At 38.8% G+C, this 26,609-nt stretch overlaps 1 protein-coding gene across 50 annotated transcripts in view; it reads right to left on the minus strand.

Annotated features, from left to right (window-relative positions):
* Positions 1 to 26,609, minus strand: part of MAP2 (microtubule associated protein 2) — a 302,503-nt gene that overhangs the window by 74,670 nt on the left and 201,224 nt on the right. For 41 of the 50 annotated variants that reach the window (XM_014867741.3, XM_044746584.2, XM_044746571.2 and 38 more), the window contains one exon: positions 14,126 to 14,410. In XM_014867741.3, coding sequence (XP_014723227.1) covers positions 14,126 to 14,387 — 262 coding nt within the window. In that variant the 5' untranslated portion in view covers positions 14,388 to 14,410. Of the gene's footprint in view, positions 1 to 7,414; positions 7,549 to 9,399; positions 9,614 to 14,125; positions 14,411 to 26,609 lie in introns of those variants that run through there. The other 9 variants (XM_070489820.1, XM_070489819.1, XM_070489825.1 and 6 more) reach the window with 3 other exon arrangements.

Genomic DNA, 26,609 nt, shown 5'->3' on the forward strand with positions numbered 1-26,609 from the left:
TTCCATGCACATGGATCGGAAGAATAAACATAGTTAAAATGTCCATACTACCCAAGGCAATCAAGAGATTCAATGCAATCCCAATCAGAATCCAAATGACATTCTTCATGGAAATAGAGCAAAGAATCCTAAAATTCATATGTGGCAACCAAAGACCCTGAATTGCTAAGGAAATCCTGAGAAAAAAGAACTAAGCTGGAGACATCACAATCCCCGACTTCAAAATGTACTACAAAGCCACAATGATCAAAACAGCATGATACTGGTAGAAAAACAGGCACACAGGATCAATGGAACGGAACTGAAAGCCCAGAAATAAAACTGCACATCTTTGGACAGCTAATCTTTGACAAAAGTGCCAAGAACATACAATGGAGAAAAGATAGTCTTCAATAAATGGTGTTGGGAAAACCAGACAGCCACATGCAAAAGAACGAAGGTATACCATTATCTCACACCATTAACAAAAATAAACTGAAAATGGATCAAAGACTTGAAGATAAGTCCTGAAACCATAAAATTCCTGGAAGATAATATAGGTAGTACACTCTTTGACATAGAACTAAAAAGGATCTTTGTGAATACCATGTCTTGTCAGACAAGGGAAACAAAAGAAAAAACAAACAAATGGGAATTCATCAGATTAACGAGCTTCCGCCAGGCAAAAGAAACTCGAATCAAAACAAACAAACAACCCACCAATTCGGAGAAAATATTTTCAAATCATATATGCTATAAGGGGTTAATCTCCATAATATATAAGGAACTCACACAACTGAACAACAAAAAAACAAATAGCCCGGTCAAAAAATGGGCAGAGAACATGAACAGACAGTTTTCCAAAGAAGATATACAGATGGCCAATAAACACAGGAAAAGATGTTCAACATCACTAATCATCAGGGAAATGCAAATCAAAACTACACTAAGATACCACTTTATGCCTGTTAAAATGGTTATAATCACTAAGACTAAAAATAACAAATGTTGGAGAGGGTGTGGAGAAAAGAGAACCCTCAAACACTGCTGGTGGGGATGCAAACTGTTGCAGCCACTATGGAAAACAGTATGGAGAGTCCTAAAAAATTACAAATAGAAATAACATATGACCCAGCTATCCCACTACTGGGTATCTACCAAACAAATTGAAATCAACAATCCAAAGTAACATATGCACCCCTATGTTTGTTGCAGCACTATTCACAATAGCCAAGACATGGAAACAACTTAAGTGCCCATCCACTGATGATTGGATAAAGACGTGGTGTATATATACAATGGAATACTACTCAGCCATAAAAAAAGAGAAATTCATCCTATTTGCAACAACATGGAAGGACCTGGAGGGAATTATACTAAGCAAAATAAGCCAGACTGAGAAAGACAAGGACCAGATGATTTCACTCACATGTGGAATATGAACAAACACATGGACAAAGAAAGCAGTTCAGTGGTTGCCAGGAGAAGGGGGGTGGGAAGTGGGTACAGGGGGTGAAGGGGGGCAATTATGTGGTGACAGTCAAGAAATAATGTACAACTGAAATCTCACATTGATGTAAACTATTATGAACTCATAAAAAAAAGACAAAAGAACTAAAAATATCTCTCTCTGTGATAAAAGTTTAAGGGATACACACACAAAGAAAAGAGTTGAATATGATATCAAAAATATAAAGTGTGGGGGGAGGGGAGCAAAAGTACAGGGCTTTTGGTAAGAGGTCAAACTTAAGAGACCATCAACTTAATATAGATTGCTATTTACATAGGTCAATATATATGAAACTCATGGTAATCACAAACCAGAAACCTATAATAAATACACAAATAAATTAATAGAAAGCAACCCAAGCATAATACTAAAGTAAGGCATCAAATCACAAGGGAAGAGAGCAAGAGAAGAAGAAAGAAACAAAGAAGAACTACTAAAACACGCCCCAGAAATCAATAAAATGGCAATAAGTACATACTTATCAATAGCTACTTTAAATGTCAATGGACTAAATGCTCAAATCAAAACACATAGGGTGGCTGAATAGAAAAAGAAACAAGACTCATATATATGCTGCATACAAGGGACACATCAGACCCAAAGACACTCACAGACTGAATTTGAAGGGATGGAAAAAGATACTCTATGCAAATTGCAATGAAAAGAAAGGTGGAGTAGCAATATTTTATCAGACAAGACAGACTTTAAAACAAAAACTGTTACAAGAGACAAGGGCACTGATAAAGGGAACAATTCAAAAGAGGACGTAACACTAGTAAACATCTACACAGCCAACCCAGGAGCACCTAAATATATGAAGCCATTAACAGAAATAAGGGGAGAAATAGACAGTAACGTAATACTAGTAGGGGACTTTAACACTCCTCTTCCATCAATGGATAGATCACCCAAAGAGAAGATTACTAAAGAAACATTGGCCTTAGATGACACATTGGACCAGATGGATTTCGTAGATATATACAGAACATTCCAACCAAAAATCATAAAATACACACTCTTTTCGAATGCACATGGAACACTATGCAGGATAGATTACATATCAGGCCACAAAACAAGTCTCAATAAATTTAAGAAGACTGAAATAATACCCAGCATCTTTTCTGACCACAATGGTATGAAACTAGAAATCCATCAGAAGAAGAAAGCTGGGAAAACCACAAAGATGTGGAGATTAAACAAAATGCTGCTGAACAACTACTGGGTCAACAAACAAATCAACAATTACCTGGAGACAAATGAAAATGAAAATATAACATGCCAAAATTTTTTGGATACATCAAAAGTGGGACTAAGAGGGAACTTTATAACAATACAGGCCTATGTCAAGAAACAAGAAAAATGTCAGTCTAACAGTGTCCCCAAAGGAACTAGAAAAACAAGAGCAAACAAAGCCCAAAATTAGTAGAAGGAAGGAAATAATAAAAATCAGAGCAGAAATAAATCAGAGATGGAAAAAACAATAGAAAAAAAATCAATGAAACTTAGAGCTGGTTCTTTGAAAAGATAAACAAAATTGACAAACCTTTAGCTAGACTAACCAAGAAAAAAAGAGAGAAGGCTCAAATAAATAAAACCAGAAACACAAAGAACTATAAGAGAAAACTACAAAAAGCTATTCACCAACAAATTGGATAATCTAGAAGAAATGATAAATTCTTAGAATCATACAACCTCCCAAAATGAAGAAGAAACAGAGAATTTGAATAGACCAATCACCAGTCAGGAGATCCAAACAGTAATCTAAAACCTCCAAAAAAACAAACAGTCAGGACCAGATGGCTTCCCTGGTGAATTCTACCAAACATTCAAAGAAGACTTAATACCTATGCTTCTCGAACTCTTCCAAAAAACTGAAGAGGAGGGGAGGCTTCTTAACTCATTCTATGAGACCAACATTACCATGATACAAAAAAAAAAAAAGAAAAGAAAAGACAAGGACAACACAAAAAAAGAAATTATAGTCTAATATCACTGATGAACATAGACAAAAATTCTCAACAAAATACTAGCAAACTGAATACAACAGTACATTAAAAAGTTCATACACCTGATCAAGTCAGATTTATTCCAGGGATGCAGGGATGGTTCAACATTCACAAATCAATCAACATGATACACCAGACATGATACAAAATGAAGAATCAAAATCACATGATGATCTTAATAGATGCAGAGAAAGCAACCAGCAAGACACAGCATCTATTTATGATAAAAACACTGAATAAAATGGGTATAGAAAGTAACTCAACAATAAAGGCCATATATGACAAAGTCACAGCTAATATTACACTTTCACAGTGAAAAAGTGAAAGCTATCCCTTTAGGAGCAGGAACCAGACAAGAATGCTCACTTTTACCACCCTTAAGCAACATAGTATTGGAAGTCGTAGCCAGAGCAATTAAGCAAGAACAAGAAATAAAAGGGATCCAAATTGGAAGGAAGAAGTAAAACTATCACTATTTGCAGATGAGATGATTCTATATATAGAATACCTGGAAGAATCCACAACACAACTATTAGAAATAATAAATGAATACAGTAAAGTTGCAGGATACAAAATAAACTTGGAAAAATCAGTTGCAATTCTATACACTAACAATGAAATAGTGGAAAGAGAAATGAAGAATACAATCCCATTTACAATCACAACAAAAAGAACAAAATACATAGGAACAAAATTAACTAAAGAGGTGAAAAACCTATACACTGAAAACTACAAAACATTGCTGAAAGAAATTGAAGAATACACAAAGAAATAAAAAGATATTCCAAGATCATGGATTGGAAGAATTAACATAGTTAAAATGTCCCTACTTCCTAAAGCAATCTACAGTCTTAATGCAATCTCTATAAAAGTCCCAATGACATTTTTCAAAGAAATAGAATAAAGAATTCTAAAATTTATATGGAACAACACAAAACCCCAAATAGCCAAAAGAATCCTGAGAAAAAAGAACAAAGCTGGAAGTATCACAATCCCTGACCAAAACATACTACAAAGCCATAGTAACCACAATAGCATGGTACTGGCACACTCACAAAAAAGACACACAAACCAATGAACAGAATTGAGAGGCCAGAAATAAACCCACACATCTATGGACAGCTAATCTTCAACAAGGGAGCTAAGAACACACAATGGAGAAAGGAAAGTCTTTTCAGTGAATGGTGTTGGGAAAACTGGACACCCTCATGCAAAAGAGTGAAAGTAGACCATTATCTTATGCCATACACAAAAATCAGCTCAAAATGGATCAAAGACTTGAATGTAAGAACTGAAACCAAAAAACTTCTAGAAGAAAATATAGGCAGTATGTTCTTTGACATTGGTCTTAGCAGCATCTTTTCAAATACCATGTCTCACCAGGCAAGGGAAACAAAATAAAAAATACACAAATGGGACTACATCAAACTAAAAAGCTTCTGCACAGCAAAGGAAACCATCAATAAAACAAAAAGGTAGCCTAACATAATCAGGAGAAGATATTTGTAAACCATACATCTGATAAGGGGTTAATGTCCAAAATGTACAAAGAACTTATACAACTCAACAACAAAGAACAGACAACCCAATTAAAAAAGGGGCTAGGGATATGAACAGACATTTTCCTACAGAAGATATACAGATGGCCAACAGGCACATGAAAAGATGTTCAACATCTGTAATTATTAGGGAAATGCAAATCAAAACTACAATGAGATATCACCTCATTCCCATCAGAATAGCTATAATTAACAAGAAAAGAAATAAGTGTTGGAGAGGATGTGGACAAAAGGGAAATCTCATACACTGCTGGTGGGAGTGCAAACTGGTGCAGCCACTACGGAAAACAGTATAGGGAGTCCTCAAAAAATTAAGAACATAACTACCATATGATCCAGCTATTTTATTCCTGGGTATTTATCCAAAGAACACAAAAACACAAACGCATAAAGATATTTGTACCCCTATGTACATTGTGGTGTTACTCACAATAGCTAAGACTTGGGAAAAACCTGAGTGCCCGTCAATGGTGAATGGATAAAAAAGATGTGGTATATGTACAAAATGGAATACTACTCAGCTATACAAGAGACGAACTCTTGCCATTTGTAACAACACGGATGGATCTTAAGGGTATTATGCTAAGAGAAATAAGATGGAGAAAATAAAATGCCATATAATTTCACTCATAAGTAGAAGATATAAACAGCAACAAACAAACACATAGACACAGAGATTAGACTGGTGGTTACCAGACCGGAAGGAGGGAGGAGGGCGGGCAAAATGAGTGATAGGGAAATGTCCACAGCCACCGATGGTAAGTGGTCTTTGGGTGGTGAACGTGAGGTAGTCTACACAAAAATCAAAATATAATGATGCAAAACTGAAATTTATATAATGTTATAAATCAATGTTAGCTCAATATACATAAAAAAAGAAATCTACCAAAAAAAAAAAAGTACTCAGTAGACAGCTTAGGGATCTCATTCTCCATCACCTGTCAGTTGACAGCACCCCTGCTTCCCCAAAACTTGGCCTCTCTCTGAACCACAGAAGCCTTTCCTGTTTCCTCATCAAGCTCTTTGTAGTGTCCTCCTCATTCAGCCTTCCACCTCTCCGATCCAGACAAACCTGTTACCCACTTTTGATTCAATATTTGCTTGCTCTGTTGGCCACTATTTCTGTCCCTCTCCCACTCCAATATTGGGGCCTGCCCAGAAGCAGACCTCTAAACTGAAGCGCTATAATCAATTTACCAGGGGCCTATGGTCACTTTCTGCAGGTCCCGGCTTCCCCACTGTAGGTGGGCAACGTGCCTCACTCCACGCGGCACACATGGATTACGGTAGAGATGACAGGAGGAAACGGCATTAATGTTCAGACTGGAGACTATACACAAACGTATGAAATGTATGAAGGTTGGCAATTCTAGGAGAATCCACACTAAATCAACGCTGTCGATGCTAAAACATAAATCCTGAATGGCTTTCACCATTTCCTTAAAGGCAAAATTGCAAAGTGACATTAGCGACCATTCTAGAAGAATGAAACAAATCTCCCTTTTACTAATAAAAGTGCATTCATTGTTTTTCCTTAAAAGAGCATTCAAGTGTATTAATTTATTTTTACAGTAATGGAAAGCGCCCTTCTGTCATTTTCTGTAATTTTCAGGACCTAGTAGAAATCCTTGTATTTCCTCCCTTTAAACGTCAAGTATAAAAATCAAAAAGAGCCCGGAGGCGCCTCTGCCCTCAGCCGGGCGCGGGGGACAGCAGCGGGACGCCGGGGCTCCCGGGCCTCAGCGAGCAGGCGACGGCCGCAGGGCCCCGGGGTGCGGCCACCCACGCGCGCTGTCCTCGCTCCGACGCCCACGGTCGCCCGAGCCCCGTGCGCTCCACACCTGCAGACTTCGGACACGTCCCGGGCCGAGCCCCGCCGCGCCGTGATCCTGCGCAGCCACCCGGGCAGGTCCCTGGGCTTGGCTGAGGCCGCGCTGCCGTCCCCGCCCCGCAGCGCAGGTCCCAGCGACCCAGGCCCGACCGCCGGCCGCCGGGCTGGGGTCGGTGCCCCGTCAGCTCGGTCCACCCGCAGGGCCGGTTCCGGACCCAGTCCCGCCCCACCGGGCGCCCGGCTGGGACTGCGCCACAGTCCGGAGGGCCGCGGCGCCTGAGACCGAAGCGCTCCCCCAGCAGCCGCCCCGCCACACCTCCACGGGGCTGGGTTTCTCAGCGGTGGCTTTGAAATGCCCGGAACCCCCGCCGCGTCCAGAGCCCGGGCACCTTGAAAATCCATCCTCCTGAGCGCAGAAGGCGCATGTACATGTGTCCATCCCCCGAGGAGCCCCCAGACCCCTGTGCCAAGAAGACAGTACTGAGGGCCCTCAGCCAATGCCAGAAAGGAAAAAAGAAGGTCGACGGACCTCTCTGGTTTGAGCTCCCCGACACCGAGGGAAGGAGCCCGAGCCCCGGCCGCAGGCCATCTGCCTTCAAGCCCGTTCGGACAAACGGCGCGCTCCCTCCTTTGTGCCCAGGCCTGGGCCTCCGAGAGGCAGCGTCAGCCCCTCATGCAACAGTGCCTGAGAGGAGGAGGCTGGCCCGGGCCTGACCTCCAGCCTTCCCTGAGCCCGCCTCGTCTGCCCATGGCAAGGACACCACCAGCCTCCAGCACGGTCACAGAGCTGCTGCTGGGCTGCAGGCCTGGGAGGGGCCGGCGCTCCCGGGGGCCTGGGGCCTCCCGCAGCCTGATGGCTTCCTGTGTCCTAAGAGTCAACGCCCTGCAACCACCACCTCCTGAGACCCAAACCTACAACTGGTTTACCCTGTTGACCCTGCTGTACCCCTCCATGAGTCACTGACACCACCAGCTCACCGCCCGCCACTCCAGCTGGCGGGTCTGCCAAGCCCCCAGACCCACCGCTTCGTTCCCTGCGCAGCCCACACTCAGGAAAGGCTGATAGGAAAACCTCTGCCTCCTCCCGCTGGCCCCGCCTGCCTTTTCCCTGGGAACACACTTATCTGGAAAGGGTGTTCGCCACTGTTTGCTCAGTTTTTATAGTTAAAAGTTTATTCTTATTTTAAATAATAATAATGATAGGCAGCTTTATTATCATAGAGATTGTCATAGTCTTTCAAAGATTCGCACATTAGGATTTTGTTCATACCATGGTTTCCCCACCTCGGTACTGTTAACATTTGGAGCCAGATAAGGCTTTGTTCTTCTTGGGTGCTGTCCTCTGCATTGTGGGGTTTCAGCAGAATCCCTGGGCTCTATCCTCTAGGTGCTGTTAGCGTATCAATATCATAAAAATAATAAATGTGCCCAGTCATTGCCAAATATTCGAGGGGGTCGGGGGGCAAAATCACACTGGTGGTGAACCACCGTGGGACTGTAAGAAAACATCCCTAAAAAACCTGGAGTACATTAAAAGAAAAATACGATACCAAACATGACAGCAAATTAAAGACGAGAAAATTTTTGATAAGATCTTCAAAAATACAGGATCGAGAGGAAGGATCAAGTAAAAAACTACAATGATAATTAAGTCATATTTACATTTACAAACAAGCGGGACAGAATAATTCTACAAGGAGGTCTGAATTGTTCTTAGCTCAAATCTGTTACATTGATTAAGAGTCAAATTCAACAAAATAATTTTTTAAAGTGTCAGTGGGCGGAAGAGATTGATAAAACACCTTTTTTAGCGCTTGTGATGCAGTTCTGACATTTAGTGCAAAACAAGACAATAAAGAGATGAGACATTTCCACAAGTGCACGGGAGGAATTTTCTGGAAGAACATACATGGGAGTAAATGTGTATGCAAATTTATCTGAGTTTTTAAATATCCTATTGTGTTAGATAAAGTCTTGCTCTTCATAGCTTGAAGCGTTTGTAGGCAACTCAAATTGCAAGGAATAAAATCATGTTTTAATTTGTTGAGTCACTGGGTTTAATTAAAACAAGTCTAGAGAAACCACGTTTTCCTCATATTCTGATTCACGATTACTGGCTCAAGACGATCTCATCCTGCTTTAAGACTGGCGGAAAACCAAAGACAGATACAAGGTAGATTTTTATAGGAAGAACTACCCTATAGCTGTACATTTAAACAAACCGCTTTATCAGATTTATCAGCTTTATCTGATCTGATGAACAGCTTTATAAGCTTTATCAGCCTTTTCCTCCAATTTGTAAAACATTACAAGCTCTGGCTAGGCATACCAGCTCTATACAAGCTCATACGCAGTTCTTAATTATAACGTCCTTCAAGCCAGCCCTCAGTTAGGTTCAGGTCCTTCTATCTACCAACAAGACAAGCCACATATTATGGCCGAAGCTGATCCCCACAACCTGCTTCACCTCGTACAGAGACCACACAGGACAAAGCAAACGTGACAGATACAAACCTCGTGGCACTGCCTTTTCTATCAGTCCTTGTCTTTCTCACGCTTTCTAGCCTCAGATGCCTAACCTTTCGAAGGAAAACACCGGCAAGGTCCCCATCTTCTGTCCTCATCCACCGGCGCCAGCAGGCCCAGACGCTTCACAGTGAGGTTGTGTGCTTTCCTGCAGATCCACCCTTGAAGGCTAGATAACTCGGCTCTGCACCCTCCTCTCTGCGGAGTTCGGGGGAAATGGCAGCCAGAGCAGAGAGTGGTTGGCATGGCAACAAGGAGAGGAAAATCTGCAGGCTCTGGTATTGCTAGGCCAGCTTGTTTATTTGCCTTGGGGGGCGGTGTGGATAGCTTTAGTCGCTTTGCAGGAGAAATGGCTCTGTACCCTTTTGCTCTGCATACGTTAATATTATGTATAATATGCCAGATTTTAAATGGGATGATGACTCCTACTAGGAAATCTCAAATCTAGGAATGAAGTCGGGGAGAAGGGAAGAGGTAAGAAAAGGCAAGTTCTAATTTTCTAAGACTGAAAAAGGTAACAGAGAGAAGCTTAAACGCCTATTCAGCTTTTTGCACTAGTGATGACAAACTTTTCCTCCATCGTGTATTTTCGAGCTTAGATTTATAATTGCAGCAACAATAAACACATATATCTGGGTATGTTGCTCACTTGACTGCCCAAGGTATGTGCACGTCCAAGTGCCGGCGCAGGCTTTCAAAGGCACAGCTCTATTGGGAAGCTCTGGAAAGGCGACAGTGGAGGACCTGGAAGAGCTTTTTTACAGAACTCACTGCTTTGGCACGGAGTAAACTGGACAAAATACTTAGAAATGTTGGGGAAATAAAACAGCCCTAGGGAATCGGGGGGAATTAACCGAAGAAATGCCCTTTAATCTTAAAATTTACTCAAAGAGATAGGTGACACTGGCTTTTGATGGTTACAAAGGCACTTTATATTGTGACTGGTGTTTCCCACTGCCATTCAAAGCACTGTCCCTTAGAACAGTCAAATTCACAGAGGCTATAATTGATAATTGTTGCAAGTGGCTGTGCTGTTTCTGAATTCTGAATCTGGCAGTGTGGGGCAGAGGGAAGAGCGCTGGTCTATACAGCAGGAGACCTGCATTCTGGTAGTAGTCATACGATCTTGGATGGGTGACTCAAATTGTAAAGAGCAGGACCGTGAAAGGTCACCTGACTAGTCCCTTCTAGGTATCTTCTTGTTATCTTGATGTGAATTCTAATGTGAGTTTGGGCCCCACCCCTACATAAGAAACTTAAAGATGAGGCTTCTAAATTTCACTGAGAGTTGGAACTCTGTGGGGAACAAAAGGTACGCCTCTTGCTTTCTTCAATAAAGACAAGGTGGAAAAGAGAGGAAGGGTTTATTACAAGCCTTGTTCTTATTATTCATGCTTTGAAAAACAATGTAAAAATATCTGTTTGAGGAAGATTAGCCCTGAGCTAACATCTGTGCCAGCCTTCCTCTGCTTTGCACGTGGGATGCCTCCACAGCATGGCTGATGACTGGAGCAGGTCTGCACCTGGGATCCGAACCCATGAACCCAGGCTGCTGAAGCAGACCATATGGAACTCTAACCACTCGGCAACAGGGCCAGCCCCAAAGGACAGTGTTTTTAAAGACCATATTTGAGATTTAAGAACACTTCTTCTTACTGGGGATGATTTCTGTTTGTAATTTGTGAAATAGTATATATAAACTATCAATAATAAAATTTATTATTTTATTGAGCTAAACTCTGGAGAGAAATGTACCTGCACATTGACCTATCATGGAACATCCTCTATAGGGATGAGGAGACAATACTTTGCATTTTTCCTTTCCTACAGCTTTCCACACATGCATATTTTATGGACTCAATACTTGGCCTGCTATTTCTGGAGGGGGTCAGTTTAAAATCACACCATAGTTTGGACTGAACACATCACTCAGACAACCCCCAGATGGCTGTTGACAACATCTGTCACTATGAACATACATATAAAACTTTCATAATCAGTCTCCCAAAGGCAACCTAAGATTCACTTGATATATGTAGAGCTGAAATCAAAATTAACTCTGGATGATCCTAACCCCATAATGTAAAAGAAACATCTGTTAGTCTCTTTTTAATTTATATTTTTTCAAAGAAGCTGGGGAGGACACTCTGACCTGGTAAATAGATTTTTATGATGCTCTTAAATACTTAATTAAGATCACTGAAAAAATGAAATACAGACTAATGTTGGTTCTTCAATGCTTGACCAAGTGCACTATAGTAATTTTTTTCTTGAATGTATTATAAGCCCCCATAATAGTCAGTGAAAGTCAACTGATGAGAGTCCAAGAGACAAAGTAAGACCTTTCAATAGTTTTCACCATTAATTTGAACATGACTTTTTTTTTTCTTCTTTTTGCATTTATTCATTCATTCATTCACTCAACACACATTTACTGAGTACTTGAGGGATAACATCAGGTGCTGCAGGATAGGATGAGAGGAAATCTTGGTTTATCACATTTTCTCTTTCCTTCCCCACAACCATTTTGCTCTAACATGTCCTCATCTCCTCATGCCTCAATCCCTTCAAAATCTTCCTAGTTAGTGCTCCTGACACCCAAGTCCCATCCTCTTCAAGTTGTGTTATACTTGACTGTAGAAAAATATTCTTTGGCCAAGAGTGCCCTGTTGTCCATGTTGATACCACTACCACCACCAATAATAACAATAATGGTAACAAATAGCTACTATTTCTTGTGCCATTCACTTTGTACACTTCACTATCTCTTTTAATCCCTATGAAAGGATTAAATAACCATGAAAAGGTTTTAAAGGATTAAGTCACCATGACAGGTAAAAAATAATATTTTTATTTCATTTTTAACCACAACTTCTTACTAATGGGACGTATGTGCCTGTTGGGCACTGCACAACTTCTCAAATCCTTAGACATTAGATTGGACACCGCTGTGCTCTTTTCCTGTTCCACACGGATTTCTGCTGGGTCCTTGCTTTTTATTATAGCAACTACTGAAAACCCAACTTCTCCAAGATATGACATCTTGAAAAGGAATGCAGTGTGTTCTAATGTTGAAACTGGGTAATTTCTAGAGCTAATAGTTCATGCAATGTTTGACAGATGTTGAGTATCACTGTGTTTCTTTTGAGTATTTAAAAACTCTGCCACATTCCTGTAAATTTGCTGTGGCCCCTCAAGATGCTTCTGTGCACAGGTCCGGAACTTTGACCCTAAATAGAAATAATCCCTCTTCAACTTTGCCTTTCTACACTGCACATTTAGCACTGAATGCATGTGTTTTGTATATGAATTAATTATATGTGCAGGTCTCATTTTTTTCTACTAGATCTTCTGCTCCATGAAGTTCAGAGACCATTCCTTGCACACACCCTGGCACAGAAGCTAACACAACACCTTGCATTTAGAAAATGCCAACAGTAGTTTGTTGAACGAGCGGATTTTTAAAAATATACTATGTACTTCTGTAATTTCTCCTCAGTCATTTGAAATGTCTTTCATATTTCCCCATTAAAATATAAATACATTTTTTGAACAGAGCATACAGTCAATAAGCGTTGCTGACTAACTGATGGAGTGTAGAAAACCAATCTTTGAATAAGCTAGGGATGATTTTGAAGGGGCATGGCCTTTTTTACTCCTTGCAGTTTACTTATTTTTTTAGGGTAGCATGTCTGCAAGGTACTGTGTTCAAATACATTAAATTCTGAATTACAGAAAAAAGGAAATAATGGTGAAGAATATTATAGTGCAGGCTAGTGGTTCTCTATGCCATTAATATATATATATAATGACTCTGCCCTTAATAACAATATTACCAATGATGGAGTAAAGAGGACTATTGGTAGAAATCATACTTTGAAAGGAAGCACCAAAGAGTTAATTATACTGTTCTCCTTCAAGCACCAAATACTAGTTCTTAAGCTATCCAAGGAAGTATGAAATGGTTCCTGAGAATGTATATGTGTTTGTTTTACTTCTTTTCTTTTTTCCTTTCTCTTTTTGAAGGCGGGAGATGGAATCTACATTCCTTTCTGCCCTAAAAAGTAAATATGCTTCTAATCAATCAATTGGATTTAGGTCCAATGTCATTCAAGAGAATCAACATGAAACTGTTTGTGAAGTTTTCTTTCAATACCAACATTTTCTAGCAAAACACATATACACTGCACCATTTGTCTGTGTATTAAAATTAAAGTGTTAAAGACTAAATAGGGAGGGGCCGGCCCGGTGGCGTAGCGGTTAAGTACGCACATTCCACTTTGGTGGCCCGGGGTTCCCCGGTTTGGATCCCGGGTGCGGACATGGCAGCACTTGACAGGCCATGCTGTGGTAGGCATCCCACATATAAAAAAGTAGAGGAAGACGGGCATGGATGTTAGCTCAGGGCCAGGCTTCCTCAGCAAAAAGAGGAGGATTGGCGTCAGATGTTAGCTCAAGGCTAATCTTCCTCAAAGAAACCCACAACTAAATTAGGGAGATGAGGCTGAGAATTCCCACAACTAAAACTAATTTGGGGGATGTCAGGCTACTTCGCATGAGTCTTCTCTCCTTTTGGTGTCTATTTCCCTGACTGACTAGAATTTCAGTCCTACCACCCGTGAAAGAGGATCAGTGCTGTAAATTAATTCACTTTCAGACTAAGCAGACTTCAAGGCACAAAGCAGGCACTGGTGACAGAAAAGCCCTTACTTACCTGCTGTTTCTCTGTCGGCTGAGGTCAGCTCTCCGTTGATTCCATTCTCTTTGGTATTTGAATAGGTGCCCTGTGGCCCATGCTCTCCAAAGGCACCCTCCTCATCTTCCCTGTATGGGAATCCGTTGGCGCTTCGGACAAGTGCTTGCCCTGCCCCGCCTTGCTCCTTGATCTCAGGTGGATGTGGGTGTGCAGATGCCTCTGTTAGTTGAGCTGAGGTCCAGTGAGGCGCCTTTGCTTCATCTTTCCGATCATCTGCCATTCTTCAATGCCCTGTGACCCCTCCTGTGATTGGAAAAGGAAAAACAGTAGCCATCACTTTGAGGAAATCTGACCTGATATTAAGAGCACCAAGATGGGGCAAATTTATAGCAAACTCAGTGGTCAGCTATGATCAAAAAACTAAGTTCAATAAACCCATTTTTAATATCAAGAGTTAGCCATGGTTAACACCTTGGTTTTGTAGATCTTTTCTGGCATATCTATTTTAATAGAAGATCATCATCAATCTACATATACTCTTTAAAAAAAACTTAGTGTTTGGCCTAAGGACACATCTTAACTACCTTTCATTGACATGATGTTGACTACACAGCAGAGTCAAGGAATCCTTCGCTATAGGGAAAACCTGCAGTATGAGAAAATTAGGTAGAAAATGGGGGGGAAAGGAATGGCTGGGGGGAAATGCTGGATTATGGGAAATTACTCCAAGTACTCTTAAAAACACAACTCTCAGTGAAACCTGGAAAAGACAACAGCCAACATGTTAGCCCTTTCAGTTTCAAGGGCATTCAATTCAAACCAGACATGGATATGCTTTTCCAGATACTGTGTATTAAAAGGAGTTTAGCTTTTAAGACACTGACTGAAGGGCTAGTGAGAAAACCACAGAGCGTCCTGACATCACTGGTGATGTGCAAAGAACTATGTGCACAGAGTGTTTCCTCAGCTGTAAGACGAGGACAACAACGCCAAGTTTATTCATTTGTTACAAAGTTTAAACAGAATAAAATAAAGGGCTCAGCACAGTCCCTGGCATGCTCGAGGTGGTTGCCACCTTTGTTATTGTTACTATAATTCTAGCACCACACATTATACCACCAGTCATTACATATAAAATATTTTAAGCAGTTTTCCTGGGATTGTTGGCATAGGAACAGAAGCCTGAAAACTTGGCAAGTACAATAACAAAAGTTATTCCCCAACCTGACTCCAGATATTGTATAGGACTGAATGAATGTTCCAAAACAGACATGGCAAATGTCTGCAACACGAGAGCCCGAACAGAGAGGTGCATTCTCAGAATTAACCACTCAATGTGTACATGTGAAAACTCAGCTACATCTTTTGTAAGGACCACTCTGCAAGGTTCTAGACTCCGTTCTGCCATTATCTTCCAGGCAAATATCAAAGGACCTAATTCGGGAGTCTAAGGATTGTGTTTCTTCTGAGTTGTGTCATCTTCATATGTCTAACTGACTAAAGAAATTGTCTAGATTCAAATGGTGACCTTCCGGATCACAACATTTTATTGATAGTGGGACTCTTGGCTCAGCATCCTTATCTTTCCATGCTTTCTTGTCTTTACCAGAACAGCTTACTTAAAATTTCCTTATTCTTGTATGGTCCAATCTATTTTTCATGCAAAGTGAACAGTTATAAATAGAAAAAAGTTTCACATAAAGAAGTACGTGCCTTGTTAATGTTGCTTTTTTAAAGAATTAATAGGCTTTTAATGAAACAATATTGATACATTGTCATTAACTGAAGTCCACAGCTTATTTAGATTAACTTAGTTTTTACCTAACACCCTTTTTTTTTGTTCCAGAATCCCATCCAGGATACTACATTACATTTAGTTTTCATATTTCTTTAGGTTCCTCCTGGTTGTGAGAGTTACCCAGTTTTTCTTCGTTCTTGATGACCTTGAGAAATACTGGTCAGGAAAATTGCACGATGGCCTTCTTGGGTGACGTGTTTTTGGGAGGAAGACCACCACAGGTAAAGAGCTCAAATAAGCTTGAGAAATGCTGAGTTACATGGGCATGTATAGTATGAGCTTTCAGAGAGCTCTGGAGGTACTACTGGATGTTGGAATCTCAGGGAGGGGCAGTGATGTGCAAAGCATCCCAACCAATCGGCCACAGAACACTTTTTCTGATGTCATCTGGGAAAAACTTAGGTTTGCACATTAGCCCATGTTAACTGGAGAACAGACATTTGGAAGGTGAACTTCTTAGCACTGAATGCTCTAGAATTTTGGATTCTTCCTTTTTAATTAACCAAAAGAAACTAATTTGGAAGAAGAAAGGGCTGGCTTACCATGCTGACTTCAAATTAATACCAGAGACACAAATAAAGTGAATTTATCACCTAAAATGCAGAATCTGGCTTCTTGATGCAACTATTCAGATATTACTCCTTAGAATGTACACAGATTAAACAGATACCAGTTTCTAATTTGTTGGGTTTTTGAAATGTACATAGTCTAACCATATATTAAGTGACAATAATTTTAGGAGATTTCAATCTAGAATTGGCATTGCTCTGACGACACTACTTTGACAGAAAATACGCTTTGGAAAGATTTTCTTCTGCCCTAGGGAAAAGCTGCTAAAACCAAAGGAGACACTATTTGACCACACTTACTTATAATCACAACATGCTATTATTAAAATATCACCCACAGAATGGTAAATTTCATTTAAGTTCCTAATCAATGTTTTAGGGTCACAAATTATCTTCATTCTTCAAAATGATATTACAACCTAGCTAACAGTGATCACAGATTCCTTTAATTTCTTCTTCCTTTTGTATAATATTATTTTTACTTGAATCTCTCTGAAAACTGTGAATGTGGATTAAATAAGATAAGAAGGCTGAGATAAAGCCAAATCACCTCCACAACTATGAAAGGCAACTTGAGAGGTACGTGGAATTGTTAACATTCCATTCTTGCTGTGTAAAGGGGAAGATTCTCCTCTTTCCATAGCCAAAGATCACACATCCTAACGCTGGAGACCTGCCACACAATCTTCTTTTGAAGAAGCAAACTGAGGAGCTACGTGAGCCCTCCTCGCTGTCCCTCCCCCAAATGCCAAGCTTGATAACGTGAGCAAAGAAATTCCTGAGTAAGTTTAAAAAGATCTACAAAGTCCAAGACATTGATTTACAATTTATAACAAATTACAATGGAATCTTAGATGCTTGGGCTAAACACAAATACCAATGAAGATACAGCTACCTGAATATGGATTTTTAAAAAAGAAATCTAAGAAGTTCAAATTTCGATTTTTATCAAAATGAGATCAGGGCTCTATATTCTTCCCAATTAAGATAGACAGTTGGAGAAAAAAAGCTAAGAGAAGATCTTGTGCCATCAGAAATGTTAGTTATGGACTTGAGTGGTGAACTTCAATCTTTGCTATCCTTTGCTAATAAACAATTTCCTCTTGATATCGGAAAGCTGTTTAAGGACAGACTTATTTCTTCTTTCATCGAAATTTCAGCTTTTAAAATTCCAGTTCTTAAAATTTCAGTATTTTCCCTCAATAAAACCTTAGGTCTGGTTCTCTCAGTCTAACGCTCCTCAGGAAGAACATGCATGCTTTCAGCCCAGCTGTTGACCCAATGAACATTGCTACTCTCTGCTTCATTTTACTGATGGATAATTATGAAAAAGTAAGATTCTTTAGTGTTTGACAATTTGTCAACCTTTGATTCCAATGAAATGAACCAAACTGTATGATTAGGTATTGATCAGATTTCAAACTTATTGAAGATTCAACCTCTATTATCTTCTATCGTCATAATAAATGCCAATATAACCAGGATGAAAATAGTCTTTCTACAGATTAAATTCCAAGTTGAAATGGTATATGGATTAATCCCTGTCTATTTAATATACATAAAATTCTTCAGTTTTATTTTTAGATAGACTTAATGTAACCTGTCTAATGTTGCAGAGTAAAATAAGTACTTCTCCCCATATTGATTAGAAGGTTTTAGGACCGTGAACAGAAGCCTTACAAGTAGCTAAATCTCTTAGATAATTCTAGTTAAGAAACACCAAGAAAGAGAAGGGGACAGAGAAAGCAAGTAAAAGAGTGGAAGGACCAACAATAACAAAAGAACAGAAAAAAGGAAATATCCAACGGAACACAAAACATGCCTATCATGGCAAAATTCAATTCATGCTTTGGGACAAATAGATTCTAATTCTAATTTTCAATTACTTAATAGAAAAGTTTTTGTCTAATATGATAATGTAGGCTCTTGGAGTCTCATTTTGTAGCTTATGGGTAGGTCTGTCAGTCAGTACTGCTATTATTTATTAGATTTCTAGAACATTGATTACAACATCAATAATTAGATTTCTACTATATTGAGATTCTCTTGTATTTAAATGTATCTGCTTTAAAAATTTTCCAGGCCTAAGACTATAATGGTCTATGTTTCAAAACACTGTAATTTTACTTGAGCATCTGTCCAGATACTTAAGTAAACTCCTATTTTGGTGTGTGTGAAAAAAATCTGGACTTGTCCACAGGCAACCCAAAAGCCTACTGCTGAGTCTGTAAAACCACTATTGAAAACATTGTCTCTTGTGTTATGATTGTTCCTTGCAAAAAGATAGATACAACAAATTAATTTATATTGGAATTTAGAAATAAGATGTATTTTCCTGATTTCTGATATTTTGTAGACAATCAGGTAATCTATCTGTCCCCACATTTTCCCTGAATTACCAGGAACTTTAATGCTTAGCTGTAGTATTTACCTCATTCTAAATCTTTGGTACTGTGTTGTTTCTTATTTTATATATAATTTAATTATAAAACATCATCAAATCTTTTCTCAAATCAGGCAGAACATATATTATAAATGAATAATAACTGTGCCTGTTGCCTTCCAACATTTTACTTTAGGGTATCATTCTTTTGAGAAAATTATATAGTATTATTTAACACACAATAGCTCTCATGTTATCCTTCATGTGTATAAAGTGAATAAAATACAAAATAGACATCAATCTTTTCCATGAAAAATGTTTTTAAAAACCTTACTTAACATTCTAGGTATTTTAGGTAGGTTTTAGGTTAAAAAACTCTAATGAAAATATGATTTCTTGAAAAAAATAACATTATTTTGCTTTTCAAAAAAGCAATTCTCCTTTATCCATCATCCCCAGAACTGTCTTTTAATTACCATCCATGCAAATGTTGCTAATAAGCGAATGATAACTTTAAAATGACAAAGGACTTATTATTTTGGAGGTGGCCAAATAACACACTTTTGTTGGTTCTAAGGAACATAAAACATATGCACACACTAAAACTTCATGTGTTTAAAGTCTAAAAAGAGAAGCATTTTCATCTGGACTTACAGTTATCATTGGACTGCCTGCATATTGTACATAAAAAAATAGTTTGATATGTTCTCATAGTTCTTGTATTTTCTATTCTTTAAAGCAAGTAGCAAATAAATATATTTATTTAAGTGACCAAACAGTAGTCCCTGAGCACATACACCCTGAGGGCTTGCAGATATGAGAAAATAAGGTACAGCTGTCACATTTCTTCCACTGTTGAAAGGGAAGAAATAAGAAGGGAGCGGAAACACTCGGAAGAAAATGTCCCTGACAGTTCTGCTGTTTTTCTGAGCTACTGATAAATTTCTTTTCTCAGAGCAAATCCAGGGCTAAGGATGTAAATCAGAGATACATTTTACTAAAAAGAAACGATTTTCTAATTTTCTACCTACTTAGTTGGAAATTTTCTTATTTTTCCTTCAAAGTATGGAAACGGTTGGGCAAAAGTAAGATGCACACAACCAAAACATGACAGTAATATACAAGCTAACCAAAGAGCCATTTAATCACAAGTTGGATTTAAATATTTGTTGAATATTGAACGAATTAATTGTCAGCTTCCTACCTCCAGATAGACACAGGCAAAAAAGGTTCTGTTAGCTATGGATGTTTGGCCAACACACGTCAACTGGTGAGAGGAGAGTGGTTTTGAAACCTAATTTTCAGTCACAGTAGAAGAATTGGGACCCAAATTCTAACTCCATTAAGAGCCCATGAAAAATAACCCCAAGTAGAACAAACTACTAGACCTGAAAAAGTCTTAGAATACATAACAGAGACCACGTGATATAATTTTCTTTACCTGTGAGATCATTTTGGAGATGGATGTCAGGTAATAGGCACGGTGTCAATGTGTGGTAGATAATTCTAAACTAGTAAAGCTCTCAAAGAAGTAATTCAATGATTTAATATCTAGATAATTGAGATGTGTGCTGAAAATGTCATTTAGTACAGCAGAACTTTTTCCCTCAGGATTCTCATATTACCACGAACCTCATTTTTTTTCTTAGAATTACAATATTAGAAAGATCACAAAGCACAGAGATAGTCCCTGGTTACAGTTACTACTAGGCAGCATCAAATACTCTCAAAAACTGGCAAAAGGGGAAACAGTGAAAGCTTAGAAAATCTAAAGGAAAAATACATTGTGCCAGATAGGCACGCCTCCATTTTCATAATGTGCTTGGCACAGACAGTTCTAGAATGTTTTCTATAAGTCCTGTTCTATCATCACGTAATGTGCCAGTTCAATAAAAACATTGGGAGGATAATTTTATACTGCTACGTATCCAAGAACGGACAAGAGACTAAAACAACTAGTTATATAACACAATTAAGCACACGAATATTGTTTCCTTTTTCCATGTAGGTTCCATTACATCTTATACTATTACTATGCATACCAGCAATACAAAACAGAAACTTTGTTTTCGTCCCTAACAACATTAGAAGTTTATATAGAATCCACATCTTTATTTATAAATGCTGAGGAGTTCTAAGCTTAAATAGTTGTTGACTAACTTCCTATCACCCTGCATTCCTTCTCTTTGTCTTTTATGCAAAACTGAGGGAAAAGTTCTTGATGACATGAAAAGTTAAGTTGGAAATCTACATATTTGTTTCATGACTTCTCCACTCTTTTCAGGTTGACTGTAAAATACCTACAAGGATGACTCAGTTTCATCACACATCATGACTAATAAACAATTCATATGAAGAGAGTTGGTGTCTGCATAATTATTTCTGATGATGATGGACACAGAGTACACAACAAGCCAGTGTTAGGTTATTGGTAGAATTATATGAGATAATACAAATAACGCGTAATTCCAGGCAAGCTGGAAGTGCCCAGTAAATGCTACCTATTATTTGTTGTTATTTTATGGCTTTTACGTGAACATTTTTAGCAATAGGATTCAGTGCATGGCTGGTCCCATACTGAAAAGCTGAGGCTAGAGAAAGTAAATTATTGGACCAAGTTAGACATTTCCAGGGAGATTTGGAATGAGAAGCCAAATCTACTAACATCCATTCCATGGCCTGCTCTTTCACCAAGCAGGGAGATAGGAAGAATGAGGTTGGAACCAGAAAGAGAATCCAATCCAGATAATAACACTAACTTCACAAATGGTCCTATCGATAACAATCTACCCTATTAAACTGGGTAAGGTGCTTTCTGTGACCATGGTGCACAACTTATACTTCACAGCTATGTATTACTCCTGAGCTCCTTTTCACACTACATAAGAGGACTAATAAATATCTCACATACATAACAGAAATAAATAATACTTAAAATGCTCTAAAGCTTTAGCCTTTCCTGAAGATATTTAAGTAAGGAACCTACACTTAGGTACTGGGGATATGTTGGAATAAGTAATAGATTTCCAACCAGAAAATTAAGGTTGAACCCTGGCTGTCCCGCTTACTGGATGCACAAACTGAGACATGACACTACACCTGAGCGTTGGTTTCGTGAGCACAACCAACTACTGAACCACCGAGGAGGTAAGTTCTGATCCCTACATTGCAGTTTTCTTTTACTCTATAAGGAGAAATTCAAGCATCATAATTTCAATGAAATTTTCCTTAAATAAGCATAAATTTAAGCATCAGGATAAAAAAAGAGGAAAACTGTGATTTGGATTTTGAGAATTAATGATTTTGTTTTAAAGTTTTTCCACTTTGAAATCTGACTCCAGACCTGCCAGACTTTATCCAGTGTCACAGAACAAAACACTGTAAGAGGAAGTCTTCTTTGGGTACAAATCTGAGGAATATACAATAGAATGACAGATATGTCAAAGGAAAAATTAGGTCGTAAGTATTGCATCACCACCAAATGAAGATCCTTTAGTTCCAGAGACCTGAGATCCACATTATGGGGAAGGCTGGCTGGGCATTAAAGTGGCTATAATCTAAAAACAACATTAAGTCCTTGAGGACAAGCCACTTCAAGAGATTTCCCTATACAAGGTGGGAACAGGCCCATGACCCAGGGGAACTTGGAGGCTGTGCTCTATATCACAAAATAAGATGCTAGAATTAAAAACAAAAAACAAAGAAACAAAATCCAAAAAGTTGGAGAAGAAAATGGCAATTGTGAAAAGAAAAAAAAGGGATGGAGAATTAGAAGTCAAGGATGTATAAAGCATAAATTCAAAAACTAAATACTTTATGGTTTTCCATGAACGGGATCTGCATTAGCTATTTAAGACAGAAGGAAGGATGAAGGAATTCCAAGTTCTCTTTCCTGCCACTTCATCTTTTGATGAACAATGTTCCCTCCACAAATGCAAGCCTGTGTCGGAAGCTCTGCCTCTTAAGATGTTTAGATTAAAATCTTATTCCAAGTACAGTAAGTGTATATGGACTTACAGCACAGTCACAGCACTTGTTTTCTGCATTTCTTTGAACTTAATGCGCTCCTTGTCAGTGGACGCATTGAAGCAGAAGTTGAATGTCCATCCTATCATGAACATTATAGAATCAATTTTGGTTTTGACTGGTGGGACGCTGGCCAATATGACTGCTAAAATGCCTTCCAACTCTAAGATTACAAATGTAAATTCATTAAACAATTAATTGTTTCAAAAATGTCTCCAAAACCTTAATGGGAAGGCTCTGTGTAGCACAGGGAATGCACTGGGGATACAAGAAAAAATATACAGCCCTTATGCTGAAGGAGTTAAGAGACAAACTGACAACAAAAATACAGTGTGCAACCTGCTGCGATGCAGATAAGGACAGGAAGTTGTAGAGGCACATGGACAGCTCCTACCACACTAGGAAGTCAAGGAATACTTCCTGGAGGAGGTAACACCTGAGCTGAGACTAAAGGACAGGAAGGAGTTACCCAAAGAAAGGAGGGGAAACTTTCTAGGAAGAAAGAGACTGGATGACCACAGCCTATGTTATTTTTGACTTGGGCTAGGAAACACCTTCCAGGAAGATATCATAATGAGCACTCTTTTGGCATCCCAAAACCCCAGTTTTCATTCTGTGTTAGACATTCCCCCCAATTTTGTCTGTCTTCCTCCGGAGGCTGTGAGCTCTTGGAGGGGGAGCTGTGTGCATTTTACCTCTGCCCCTCCAGCACCGGGTACAGTGTGTAGCACAGAGTAGGCTCAACAACAAACGTCTGCTAAACGGATGAGGGAGGAATGTGTGTAAAGCACAAGATTGTTCACTATGGTCCAAAGTGAAGTGGGACACGGGGAAATGAGGCTGACAGGCAGGGAATGGCAGAATCTAAAGGGAGGTAGGAAGCCACGCCTAGACTCTGTCCTGAAGGCCATGGGGCTCCCACAAAAGATGTGAGAGAAGAGAGTGGCATAACCAAGTTTATTTTTTAGAATGATTGATCTAGCAATAGCATTAAAAGTAAACTGGACGGAGGGATGACTAAATAGAGAAGACTCTCTCAGAAAGTCGCTCTAGGAAAGGAGCGCGCAGACCTGGACTGTGGTAGCGTGACTCGGACTGAAATGAGAGGCCAGATTCTATGTTCAAAAACTTAGTTAATTAAAACAAAACTTAACCCTCTTCCAACAGATGGCCTAATAAATTAAAGTTTCTCTGTTTTATCTATCTTTCTGTCATCTACCTACTTACATACCTTCTATCCATCTGTTTGCTGTGAGGAGAATGAGAAAGTATCATATTTTGTCCTCTTTTGACAGGTATTTACCATATTATTTTCTTGAGTTTACCGTGTAGTCCAGTTACATCTCATGTTCTGAAGAGTTTCTTTTTGTTAAACTAGACAGTCTTAGGGAATATTGATTGATTTTTGATGAACAATGCAAAATGGAATTCTTTTGTTTGGTGTTGTCCAGCATGAGCCCCATGAGGTTCTTTGAGATGCCACTTTCTTTTTGAGATGTGATGGCAGGTTACAGAGACACATGAGCCTAGTCGGATCTGCATTCACCTGATGAGACGTTGAAGTAAGGAAATGGAGAATGTTGAGAAAAAGACAGAGAGCCTAAATGACTGAAAAATTGGGCTTAACAAGCACGCATTGAGACTTTATTTAATTTTCAGATCCTTATCAATCATCAATTTATTTATCATGCTTTCTAGAATCTTACTCAATAAACATTTATTAAATACAAGCTTTATACCAAGGATTCTCTTAGGCACTAGGAATATAGTGATGATTAAGATATGGATTCTGGCCACAAATAGCTCACACTATACTGAGGAGGGCAGATGTGTTTGAAAAATATATGTTACAAGATAACACAGTAAATGCAATACTAAAGGACACCACAGGTGCTACGTGAATATAAACCTTCTGAGTGATATATTTAAAATAAAGTGGATGGACGCAAAATATTTGTATTACATACTAATACATGTTAATACATATTAACATACTAAACTACTACATCCATGGAGAATCCAAAATCTAGTTAATTATATCAAATACTAATTTTCTTCTAGAGAAAGGTGAAATGTGAGTCATATAAAAGTAAAGTATGATTCACATAAAGCAGATCAATTTCTTTTCTCATTCTTTTTCTTTTTTTGAATTTAGGGCAGGCTATGTGCTATGTGGGCTGTGCCACTGCTGGCTGTAATTGTGACTCAGGGGAATTCTGAGTTAAGTTGAAAGTAATCTTGCTCACTATATCGGTTGAGTTGGGCCAAAAAGGAAGCACACAGAATCCTCATCATTTGGAATTCCCTCATAACTCAGGTCTGATCCAATTGGGTCAGTCTTCATATACTGTTTGATTTATATCTTTCAGCAGATATATCTTTGTGTACCCTGGAGTAAACTCTAGAAATCAGGTCAATTTTTATGGCTTGCTACTTCTATTCTGCTAACCTTCTGGGGTGATATGATATGACATAAGTTGTTAAATCCTCCAGGCCTAAAATATATGTAATTAGTCTGTGTTTATGACATGGGAAAAACTGAGCTAGAAAAAATATTTAAGTAAACAAATATGCACCATAATTGATTTTTCTACCAAGACAAATATTCTAGTGTCATATGTAAAAGTCTTAATGTACGTAAAGGGATGGAGGTGGCAATATTCTATTGCGGGCTGGTAGGTAAAACATTTTGATATAAAAATAGACCCCATCATTGGCAAATCAGGCAAATAGGACCTGGCTAAAAGCAAGTAAAAACATGATTTGAAATGTAAAAAATGTTAAATTAATTTTGAAATAAAACACATTACTAGGAAAGTCATAAAAATTTTGAGGAGGTATATTAATTTTTAAAATATATTCATTATGTAATGCTTACCTTTTAATTAAACCCAATACATTTTCACACTTTGTCTTAACCATTGCGTTGACAAAGCACAGGAACTTTATGTTTTTTTAATGGCAATAGGAGAAGGGGAGAGAAGGTGACAGAAGAGGCTGATGAGAAACTTCTGGGCAGGTTAGAGGTGTTATAGGTGATAGCATCTCTGAAAAGTAAAAAGAGAAAGTGCCACTGTGGACTGCTACTTGCCTTCCTGGGATTCCAGATGTACTGAGGCAAGAAGAACAGGGCAGCTTAAACCTCCTTCATTCAGGTAGGTGTTGTCTGAGCTTTTGTTTGGCGCTCTGAGGTTTTTAGATTTTTAATCCACAAACCCAAGAATTCACCTTAATGTTTTTATAGATGAAATGAATAGAAAAATCTGGAGAATCTTCTTGTCTCTGTGACTGTTAACCTCTAAAACATTTTTTAAGATTCTTTTCAATTCCATGCTGAAGAACTTGAGTACCAAAGTAAGTCTACAGACAAAGAAATGGCTTATCAACCATGGGCCAGCGAATGGACTTTTTTTTGGCTTCTCTTTAAAGGCTCTATTGAAACCTATTGTTTCAAAACAATGGTTTTTGTTTCAAAACAAAGAAAAGATCACAAATCTACTTAATAAGGTTCCTCAAAACCCTTAGACATTGATAATTACAATGAGAAATGTTTTTCTTATTATATCTGAAAGCCTACAAAGAAAGTGATGGAGACTATGACATCAGATTAGAGGACATGCAGGATGGGACTTTCAGAGCACAGCTCATAGATCTCTACTTGGCCAAACCAAGTACCAGTAGATTACTCATCTCCAGTAGGGCCAGTCCTCTTAGACCAGATGAGAC

The sequence above is a fragment of the Equus asinus genome, chromosome 19, assembly GCF_041296235.1.
Source record: "Equus asinus isolate D_3611 breed Donkey chromosome 19, EquAss-T2T_v2, whole genome shotgun sequence".
Classification (NCBI taxonomy): Eukaryota; Metazoa; Chordata; class Mammalia; order Perissodactyla; family Equidae; genus Equus; species Equus asinus.